Source organism: Lissotriton vulgaris, unplaced genomic scaffold (assembly GCF_964263255.1).
Source record: "Lissotriton vulgaris unplaced genomic scaffold, aLisVul1.2 SCAFFOLD_779, whole genome shotgun sequence".
Taxonomy (NCBI): domain Eukaryota; kingdom Metazoa; phylum Chordata; class Amphibia; order Caudata; family Salamandridae; genus Lissotriton; species Lissotriton vulgaris.
In genome coordinates this window covers 251,654-263,672 of record NW_028251431.1, presented here as the reverse complement: position 1 = coordinate 263,672, position 12,019 = coordinate 251,654, and the positions used below count along the sequence as shown (strand labels likewise).

Sequence of the window (12,019 nt, the reverse complement as noted above, 5' to 3'; positions counted from 1 at the left end):
GCCCACGACCTGTAAATTAAATGCTACAGTGGGTCTGCAGTGCTGACTGTGCCATCCCCTTACGTATTCCCTTAAACATGTCTCAGGCCTGCCACTGCAGAGCCTGTGTGTGCAGTTTTAAACTACCATTTCAAACTCACAAAGTAAACCTTTTGCCAGGCCCAAACTTCCCTTTTAAATACATTTAAGTCACCCCTAAGGTAAGCCTTGGAGAGCCCCAAGGGCAGGGTGCTGTGTATTTAAAATGTTGGACATGTACTTTTTATGTTTTACTTGTCCTGATAATGAAAAACTCCTATGTTGGTTTTTCACTACTGCAAGGAAAATCCCTCCCATAAGATAACATTTGAGTTGCCCTATTACATGCTATAAGTGTAATTTCCAAAGGCCTTATATAGTGAGGAATTAGCATTTAAAAAAGCATTGAAATTGCTCCTATATAGTTAGTTGTACTAACTATATTTCGCACACCCGCAATCCACTGCTGATGATGTCACATATTACATCATTCATGACATGGTCAGTGACATCACTGATGACATGACATCTCAAATGACATCACTGATGACATCACTGATGACATCACTGATGACATCTCATTTGACATCACTGATGACATTACTGATGACATCATCCAGTGACTGTGTGTTTCTGTAAAGTTTAAATATGTTTCACATATTGAAGAATGAGTGGATGTATAAGTGTCTGGATGAAGGATTTAGTAGGTGCGCGACTGAATATATGAGTGAGTGATTAAATGTGTCTTACTAAATGCATGGGTTAGTGACTAAACTGTCTGAATGTGTGCATCAGTAAGTCTGATGTTGTGTAAGCTGCTGCATGTGTTGATCAGTAGCTATATGAGTGGCTATATGGGTTATTGATTGGTTGCCCAAATATTTGAATGGGAGACTGAATGTGTGTGTGGGTGGCTGGGAGGTATGTGACTCTGTGCATAGATGTGTGAGCAGTTGATTTACTAGGTGTATGAGTTCAAGAGTACATGTGGAAACAGCTATATGGGTGGTTGACTGTGTGCATGGGTGTGTTGGTGAGTGAATGGATATCTCAGTGCTACATGTCCAAGTAAGTACATATGTAAAACACAGTGCATGTGAGAGTTGGCATATATAAATGACTATACATGAGAGCCAGTGAATGTGTGAGTGGCTGTATGGATCATTGTGTACTTGTATCAGTGATTGTATAAGAGAGTAAGTATGTGTTAGTATATGTTTGAATAAGTAAGGTGTTGTGTGTATAACTGTATAGTTGAGGAAATTGAAGTGTGATTGATTCTTTGCATGACTGACTAGGTGTGTGAGTAACTCCATGGATGAGTGGCAGTGTGTGAGTGTCTGTATAGGTGTATGAGTGCATATGATAGTGTTGTATTGATGAGTGACTGTATGTATGAGCGATTCTATGGGTGAATGAGTGAATGTGTGTGTAGACCTAGGAATCAGTGAGTGCGTATGTATTAACTGGTATTGGTGTGTCAATGGTTTCAAGAATGGTAGTCTGTATTTAACACTGGGTGTATCAAAGGTTAGGAGGTGCATCGTATTATCACATGAATGATATCATCAGTGATGTGATCAGTGATGTCAAATGAGATGTCATCAGTGATGTCATCATTGATGTCACTGACCATGTCATGAATGATGTAATATGTGACATCATCAGCAGTGGATTGCGGGTGCGCAAAATATAGTTAGTACAACTAACTATATAGGAGCAATTTCAATGCTTTTTTAAATGCTAATTCCTTACTATATAAGGACTGAAACCTATGGTTTTTTAAGTGAATTTGCAAGGTTTTTAAAATGCAATTTCCTAACTATATAAGGCCTGAAACCTATGGCTTTTTAAGTGAATTTGCAAGGTTTTTTAAATGCTAATTCCTAACTATATAAGGCCTGAAACCTATGGTTTTTTAAGTGAATTTGCAAGGTTTTTTAAATGCTAATTCCTAACTATATAAGGCTTAAAACCTATGTTTTTTTCAGTGAATTTGCAAGGGTTTTTAAATGCTAATTCCTAACTATATCAGGCTTGAAACCTATATTTTTTTTCAATAAATTTCAAAGGTTTTGTAAATGCTAATTCTATTAGCGGATAACGTTTATATATGTTATTATCCTTCTGGGACCACCTGAGCAGCCATCTTGTTTCTCAGGAGAAGTGAGGCACAAGAGAGCACAAAACAAGAGTGGAAAACACGAAAAGGGGGCCACATTTTACCATTTTTTTTCTTTGTATTTTGATTGGGTTCCTGTAGACCGCCCGCACTCCAGCAAGGTCGGCCTGAACTTGAAAGTTTGTCCCGGTCCTGTGAGACCAGATATCCCCTGTAGCGCTTTGTACTTTTTGGTGCTATTTTCACTGCAAACTTTAGATTCAATATCTCTAGTTTGACTAATTGGTCTTATTTCATTAATTAAAAACTACTATTTTTTAAAATGTGTTGTGGGCTCCTTTTGTGGAGTGTTTCCACTGTTTTACTGTTTTGGACAAATACTTTACACCTTGCCTCTGAGTTAAGCATGGCTACTTTGTACCAAGCTACTAAGGGGGTGAGCACAGGTTAATTTGGGGTTTGCTTGTGCCTTATCCTAACAAGCATTATGGTTGCTGCTCGACAACGGCGGACAACCCACTCAACCTACAACTCAATTTCTTACAACACTTAATTGCTTGCAGTGGACAGAGACACAAAATGCTTATTTGGTGTGCAGCAACACAATACCGCTATGTTTTTGAAACAGATAGATATGAATAATATATTTATAGACGTAAACAGTGACTTTGAATAAACACTGTATGAAACCAGCAATTATTTTGTAACTCTGGAACCAGTATTCACTAACCTGTTCAGAACAATATTCCTAGTACATTTTATTATGAACGCCAGGCGCTTCTATCTTCCATTCAAGTTCACAGATATCCAATAGTTGTGGCTCAGAAGGGCAATAGAGAGCAAGCACCCAATGAGCTCAAAATCAGAACCGCGGGATACACAGATCTCTGCAGCACACGAGTTATTACTGCGATCTGGACGGCACTGGAATAGAATGCTGAGGGATAGCAAAGGGCACCTACTCCGTTAACGGGTATCAGGAAGGAAACGACTGAGCCTCTTACTGGAATTAAAAATCACAATTTTTTATGCATTTTCCCCAAATCACGATGTCAGTACTTGCCCGTGTAATCTCATCGATATTTGTTGAACATTATTTTATTTTAGTTGACGCGCGCCCTCATTTTTGTTATGTTGATCACGACGAGATCATTTTATTCGCTGCATCTTTTTGTTGTATACCTGAACTTAATGAATGTAGTATTCCAGATGGAGTACGTTATATTCCTTGCCAGTGAACTGTAAGTTCTATTGCTGAAAGTGGAAAACATCCAGTGTCGGCGTATACTTTTAAAAGGGGGTGGGGGTCAAGGGTCCAACTTCGTTGAAGTGATATGAGATCGTTTTATTTTGTTGTTGGTTTTTTTTTAACCTGCAGGGTTACCTCGGTTTCCTCTAACGGATATCAGCAACATGCTAGCTATCACTAACTGCCATATTCCACTAGGTGGCAATAAATGACCTTTGAATACTTTTTCCAACTAAAGTAACAAAACTCTTACGGACAATTGATGACGTTCACTTGGGTTGTCGCTTTAAATGTCGCTGCTTATTGATGTATTCAATAACAAGCATCATAGCTGGCAAGATTTCAGATTGCTTATGTGTGACGTTTTCATAATTTCAGTGTAATTCAGAGTGACATTCAACAACTGAGTGACATTTTCTCGCGAGCAAAATCAAGAAATTATGATAAGGGAAACATAATCATCAGAAATGACACTCATTTGAGCAAGGAGAAACTCTAAAGAGATATTAAAACTGCTTTAAACACCAGAAATGGATGGACATTCATCTAGTAAAAAGCAGTAACTCACAGCTAATCCTCATAAAATACTGTTTTGCAAATATGCGTGATTCATGTTCTTCTGTGAAAACTGTCACTAAACAAAACAGTGATCTTGCTTTAGCCCTCCATTATTCACCAGAGCTATCTTGACATTTTTATTTTACTAATTTCTACATAAATTGGAGATTTATGAGATACAGATATTTACAGAGGTTCAGGGAAAACTCTGAGACATATTACATTGTTAAAGGATATTTAATGTATGGCTGACTCACAAGTAGTCCAAGTCGAAGTATGACTGTAAGCGTTGTCCTAATGGTGTATACCGTTCTACTCATTTTAGAAATATAAGTGAGGTATTTTTACAAACTAAAGAGGGCTGGCATGTTAATAGCAGTTGATTGCAAATGCCTATTAGGTGTTGTGCATTGAAGTGAAGCAGTTGATCTAAAATTATTTGTCAGAAAGGGGATTTAACAAGTGGATCTTATTAGTGTAAATAATCACTCTTTTAATGGCATTCAATGTTTAATAAGTTGCTCATTGCATTAAAGTCCACCGAGACATTACGTTTCTTACACACCTGAATGCCTTTAAAAAGAAAAAGAGCATTCTATTTACTAAGTTTGGGTGATTTCCCCGACAAGTTTCATGTTCTCCATGGTAAGAAAGGTTACGTCCTTTAGTACTACAGAGGTTATAGAAAATTGGGTCTAGATGTACCTCGCATAATTCCTTCCAATATGAAAAGCGTGTAGCAAATTGTCACATTCACTGGATGATGTCATTGGTGATGTCATGAATAATGTTGCTGGACTTGGCCCTCTCTGCATGGTCATCCTCAAACTTTATGCCTTCACCTCTCCTCTTTTGCTGGATTAGTTTGGTTGTCCGTAGGACTCAATGCACTTTACCACTGCTATCCAGTGCTAAAGTACTTGTGCGCCCACCCAAAAACATGGTAAAATTTACTTACAACAGATTGGCATAATTAATTTACTTATAAGTCCCTAGTAAAGTGGTATACCATATACCAGGGCTAGTAAATTAAATGCTACTGGTGGGCCCGCAGTACTTGTAATGCCACCACTTAGGTAGCCCTTTTAAACACGTCTCAGGTCTGCCCTTGCAGCCTGTACGCAGTTTCATAATGCCAAAATAACCCTTTTGTCAAGAATAAAACGTATACTTTTAATACATATAAGTCAGCCCAAGGGTAGGCCCTATGCAAAAAACACATAGGACAGGTTGCATTGTATTTAAAAAGGTGTATATTTACTTTTAAGTTTTACATGTCCTGACAGTAAAAAGTTTATAAATGTGTTTTTCACTATTGTGAGACCTGCATCTCCCATAGGAGAACACTGGGTTATCATATTACATTTAATAAGTTAGTACTTTTGTTTGAGAGCAAGTAGAAATTTCATGTTTGGTGTTTAAGGAATTTTTATTAAAAACCTCTTTAATGGCAAAGTTGGACTTAAAGTCACAATTATGAAAATATAATTTTTAGGAAGTTGGCATTTTCTTGTCCTATTTAGTTCCTGTTCCCTGGGTCACATGACGAGGTGTGGTTGGACGTTGTGTACTCCTCCCAGACAGTCATACAACAAAGGGATTAGGTGTTGGAAGGATGGGCCATCCTGAATGGATGGGAGGGGGCAGAGCTGTGCACAGCCCCACTTTCACTTCAGAGCAGCTCCCTCAGTCCACAAAGAACTTCATATTAGACTTCTGTGTAGGCATGGGTGTGAAATTCTGCTCTTGGAGTTTGTTTCCCGCTTGCCATCGTTAAGTTGGCGAGTGAGGAAAATTTTATCCAGACCCCTCCCCAGTGAGATTTCCCATTGAGAAACCTTCCGCTTGAGTAGAAAAGAAGCTGCATCCTTTTGAGCTGCGTATAATACCATTTGCGCAGGGCAAACACTGAGCGCTAAAAATAAGAGCAACCGGAATGACCTAATGCACTCTGCCGCTTGCAGAACTCCACGTAGCGCTCAGGAGTTTTTTGTTCACGTCACAGAGTTCCGCATAGGAGAATCATGCAAACATTTACAGTGAAACTCTTCAGCAGCTAGCACCTAACCTATTATCCCCAAGATTATCAAAAAGAGGGAAAATACCATAAGATGTGAATTTACCCTGTCCTATGCACACGCTGTTTTCTTATATCTCTACTTGTGATAGATATACAATAAGTGGTACAGTACAATTTTATGAGATACAGTGGATCGAACTCTTTCAAATAATTGCAGTTGTTTGGTGTTCTTGTGTTCTTTTATTCAATGGATTGCCTAGCCAAAACATGTTCCGTCGTGGGGAATTGCCATCTCGACTTCTTCAGGGCTGTCTAGTAAGAGACAAAGTTCTTCTCGTTTTCCCCACCGGTTCTACTTCCGTCCCGGCTGACTATTGATTGCTTCTCAGTAATCTGCGCAGTTATCTCTTTGGTTTAGCAGTAATCTTTCCTGTGTGGTATACAAATAAGGGTAAATACGGGTTTCTTAGTGAGTCCGCTGAAGATCTCAGCCGGTTCACAAGTTCACAGGTGACTTCCGGGTCACCTGTGAACTTGTGAAGTTTCTGAGATCTTCTCCGTACTCGCTAGGAAACCCTTATTGGGGCAACGGCTGGGAGCCATAATTATATGTGGAGAAAAAAATATAGGAGTCAACTACAGACGCGACAGACAAAAATCACACAGGAGAGATTACTGCTAAACCAAAGAGATAACTGTGCAGATTACTGAGAAGCGATCGATAGACAGCCGGGACAGAAGTAGCACCGGCAGGTAGAACAAGTAGAACTTTGTCTCTTACTAGACAGCCCTGAAGAAGTCAAGTGGGCAATTCCCCACAACGAAACATGTGTTTCATTATGCTGATCACAGGACCTCTTTTTAAAGATCTCTCCATACTTGAGCTTTCATTATACAAACTCTAATCATTTTCACACTCCTCATTTCCCTTCGGCCCCCACACAAATCACATCCTGGTTTCTGTAATCCAGAAATCACATAACATACTATTCTAGGTACAGCACTTTATGTCCTAGATCATGTTCTATAATAAACAGTTCCTGTATAAAGTGTTTCTGCTACCTGGAGTCAGGTCTGTGCTATATAAAGTCCCTAAACCTTTCAATAAATACAAAGCTACAGATAAGCGAAATTCAAAATCTCCGATAGAAAAGTTACACAGTCTAGAGCACCAAATGCAAAATACGGAAATCCCCAAGAAGAAACTCAATTCTACCCAAAAATATAGTTTTGTGTAGAATTTCCACCTTTCAAACAGCACCTTTTTCTTATAACTCGCTTTTCTGCTCCCTAATCACAAATAAACACTCACCTATAATCCCCAAAATAAATTTTATTAGCCAAACCTAAAACTTAAAAGATATTTTCAGTGAAATAGACCTGTCTGTTGCCACTTATGTTATCAAGAAACAGAAGTGTGAACCATGAGGTGGGACAGTGGGACACTATACCAAGAGTATCCAAGCCTCTCCCACACCTGTAATAGCAGAGAACACATTTAACCTCATTTCAAAAACATAAATGTAAGAGAAAGTTACAAATGCAAGTACTGCTTGAGAAGCTAGAGAACCCCATAATAGGTCACTAAAAAGGACGACCAAATAGCACAAGTTGGCAAGCTGAGAAGGATAAAATGTGGACCTCAAAAGCAATGCAAAAACACAAATGAGAACTACTACAAGCATGTTTCCTGCTGTAACACACAGAAATACAACGCAGAACATAGTATAAATGTTGCCAAAACAAATGTGGTATCCATGACAATGCAGAAATTACATATCAATCAATATAAAAGTTATCCATGTGCATAGAAGCAGACACATGCATACAGCTTATACTGCACTAAATCTAAGCAGTATGGCTCTGCGCCAGAAAAGATGCCAATTGCTTCTGACCCACGCCCACAAAGCCCTCCATGCCCAAAGACCTGCCTACATGAACCACTGCCTGCATTTCCACCGACTGCCCAGGAGTCTCCGCTCTGCACACCTCACCCTCATACCACGCATCCGCCACTCCAGAGGAACTCCTCCTTTCACCTCACCGCCTAAGCCTGGAACGCTCTCCCTCTCCACCTCCGCACCGCACTCCGAACTTGGCGAATCTTTATAAAAAGGGGACATTCCTAACATTTGCAGTTTAACAGCCCACAAAGCCCGAGCCCCTTAGATATATTATTATGTTTTCGATTGAAGGTTGCGTGGCCTCTGAGTCGAAGTCCTTACCGGCACTGGATACACTAATCACCAACACTTCCACTAAACATTTATAACACGTTTATACCAAGCAACGCTTGAGGGCCTGCTGGAAAAAGAGCAGTCAGCAAAGATGGGCTGGGAGACCAACATGGGGATGGAATCCACCCGAAATTCTGCTGCACACAAGTAAGCATGACCTCTTTCAGCAGAAGACTGAGGGTTATCCATTAAACATTTTTGCACCTGGCATATCACCCCAAATAACTCTGCATCACTTCAGTTTCTGAGCAGATTTCAACTGTCTATGGTGAGGGGAACTACCCACATCTGATGTGGTCTTGCCCGGGGGTGCTGGCCTATTGGAATGAGATAAATACCACACTGAAGCAAATGCTTTTTGGTGACATACCACTGGTTCCCAGAGTGGCCCTGCTTGGCTGGATTGAGAAAATCACTACTACCCATTGAAAATTCAGCGCATTGGCATTACTGCTGGCCAAGCGTTTGGTAGCTTGCTACTGGGGGAGGGGGTCGCTTCCCAAACCTTAAACAATGGCTACAAGAAAAAAAACGACTTTAATCATCAACCTGAAAATGTTGCAGTTTCTCCTAGCCCCCCTTACCCCCCCCCAACCCCAGCGTCCCATCCAGAGATTTATGGGACCCATTTAAACTGTACCTAATACAATCACAGACGGAAGAGGAGGCCATGCCTGAGATGCCGACCTGACTGCCCCCCTCTGGATGGAAGAGGCAAGGTTGGGGCAATGGACTGTGGTGGGTGAGGTTGATGGGAAACACCCAGGGGCGCCCTATTGCAGCCATTATCACAGCATTTGGAATTCAAAATAAGTTTGATTGAGGGACAGTGATCGGCTCAGTGGGGGCATGGTCCTGCGGGTGATAATAATATGTACCCGAGGGTTCACTGCTTTCCATTCCATTTCAATGGCTATAGCAGATTTGGCACTACGCTGCCAGTGAAATTATGTTTTTATGTTGTAGTTAGATATGATGTAGTTTATCATTATATGAAATATATATATATTTAAAAAAAGGAAATTGTGGATATCATGGCCTAGTTTCTGAACATCATGAGGCAACACAGTATAAACATGCAGATAATCTGTTTAATTGGTTTCATCATCACATATTTCTACGCCTTGTTCACAGGATCCGTGTAAGATGCCATAACACAGAGCAGCATGCTCGTCACGAATACAGAACACCAACCCTCTAGGATGTGGCTGCTAGAATAGGGAAGCGATGACGTAACACACATTCAACAAGGACACCGATGACAAAGTGACGTGGAATGAAATGAGGTCAGCAATCTACGTAGGTATGATCTTGCACAGCTCGCTTCTTCTCTGGTAACTCAAACCTATGATCATGGCTGAGATGGCTCTAAGTTATGATCAGGAGAAAGGCACAAGGAAGGCTGCAAGGCCTCCACAACAGGGCACTGCCAAGTGCCACAGGGGAAGAGAGGGCAGTCAATATAGCATAAGACAGCAATCACTTCTGGTGCAGGAGTACAGAATTTCATATTAAAAAAATATATTTTTGTCATTGTAGTTTTATTTTAGTATTTGGAGGAAGCGTTCAATGTACTGTGGTTCAGCAACAACATTAGAGGAAAGGAAATCACCTTAACCAGCAAAACTAGGAATATGTTGCTTATCTAGAGCTAGGGGTAAAGACATACATGTGCATTTGAGCACATTTAAATACTGTAACATTTTGGGGCACAGAATGAACATAATGTGCATGCAGTAGAAAACCAAGAGAGAGTGTGCGAATTTAGGAACTGCTCTTTAGAACAGTCTCTTAAACATATCCATGTTTGGATAATATATATACATTTTACAAAATGTCCCTTGGTAATTCTGTACCTCAGTGTACTTTAACGAAAACGTAGTACCTTCAAACTTCCTCCAACCAGCCCTATTGCCCATCCAAGTCTGATAAATCGACTTGTACCATTTTTATGAACAACACCTAGAAAACAGACTGCAATCCAAACACCGAAACCATGGTTCTAAAGATGCCTCATGAATTCACAATCGCTCTACTAAAGTCAACATAGTGACTGACTACTGTTTTTTTTAGCTCCACGTGCAAATTCTTCCTCACCCAACAACTGAAAAACTATCATGGTTGAATTTAATTAAGGAAACAATAGTGCTAAAATAAGATGTGATTTCTTGATGTTTCGGAAGAGAATTTACAAGGGAATTTGCAAAATGTTGTCGTGTCATCCTCCATACCAGCGTCATGGACTTGTCCCACTGGCCTGCAGAAGAAACTGAAGACGTTATTTTTAGAGCTAAATCCAGGATTAACAAGGCGCATGTACCTAAAATAGTTTAATGTGCAGTATGAGGCAGCCTCACTGATTGAGTCCATACTGCTACATTTGATCAGCATCTTTTTTCTGCTAATTGGCACACTTGGACAGAGACCAGAATTTAACCTCCATTACCTGCACAAAAGTCAGCACGGCTTTTTGTAGTAAACATTCAGCATAACAGAGCTCTGCATGCATTTCCTCTAGAAGAGAGAAGGGGAAGGGGGCAAAGAGTATATATATTAAAGAATGGACCAGATTTACATAGGCTACACACTATTTACCTACAATAGACATAGCCAGGTATATCTGCAGTCGAAACAAAGAATCATTATGGCCAACTACAGATAGTCTGAGAAAAGATACACAGAAGGTTTCTGTGTAATTAATAACACATACAACACAAGAGCACATGACTCCTCCCCTTAGGATCCACTGTATGTAAATCCCTCACATGAATATTAATTGCAGGCATCCGAGTACAAACCCAGAATTGGCTCTTCCGAACCATTATGAAATGCCCATGACAGTGGATGTCAACACACATTATGCCCCATCACACCGCTTTACACAATTAAAAACCTTATTGTTTAAAATGGTCCAAGTCTCAAACACATTAGCTTCAGTGACACAATGCATTAGAAAGGCAAAGAAACAGGAAAGGCACCCACAATCACTACCTATGCTATGGGAAAGCATAGAGACAAGAAAGGACCAACAGTAATGCTCTCATCTGCCTCTGGACTGATAACACCTACTGTAATGCTAAGGGCTGAAAGACAACTTTGTAACTAGTGCCAGGTTAAGGTCCTTCAAAGTAGACACTGATTGTTTAACCAGCACTCAAACAAAGACTGACTACATCAGGAGCGTTTTCTTTCTGGGTTAGTGTACAAGTGTAAGCTGTTTTGCATGAATGTGACAATGGCTATGAACCTCCCTCCTGAGTAAGAGAAAAGAGCTTAATGCTTCACACAAAGTCAACGCATTTTGTCTTGATGTGGTTACTCATAGCTTCCAGCTTTGGAAATCTTGTGACTTGAGCATTTCCCGGTGGTGTATCAAATAAGGGAACTTTTTCAGTCCCTGTGCACCTGCACCTACGTAGCATAATCAATAGGATGAAGGGAGTTTGTGGGCGCAATTATGTTCTAGGACCTCAGAATAAATGTGAGTTGGCGGGATGTAACACTACCAATCCAACACCTAGAACTCATGTGTAATCATCTGGTATTACTCCCCCAAAGAGCAGTGTTTGTGGCAACACAACAGGGCAAATGATGAGGGGATCACCTCTAACATCACCAAGCACATAACAAATTGCATCGCTTTCTACATCACAAGATCAGATATGATAAAATATGGTACCACGTGTGAGCCTGACCCGCAGATGCTAAACAGAGGACCCACACACTTAAAGGGCACCACACATGTGACTATGTCCTATTAGAACTGGGCATAGGCTAGTTTAGCCCCCGCCTCTGTACACTATATGTAGGTCACA

At 40.4% G+C, this 12,019-nt stretch overlaps 1 protein-coding gene across 2 annotated transcripts in view; it reads right to left on the bottom strand.

Moving 5' to 3' along the window:
- LOC147662885 (tetratricopeptide repeat protein 39B-like) overlaps nt 1–12,019 on the bottom strand; it is a 308,732-nt gene that overhangs the window by 48,664 nt on the left and 248,049 nt on the right. For both annotated transcript variants that reach the window (XM_086950822.1, XM_086950823.1), the window contains one exon: nt 10,651–10,718. In XM_086950822.1, coding sequence (XP_086806948.1) covers nt 10,651–10,718 — 68 coding nt within the window. The remainder of the gene's footprint in view (nt 1–10,650; nt 10,719–12,019) is intronic.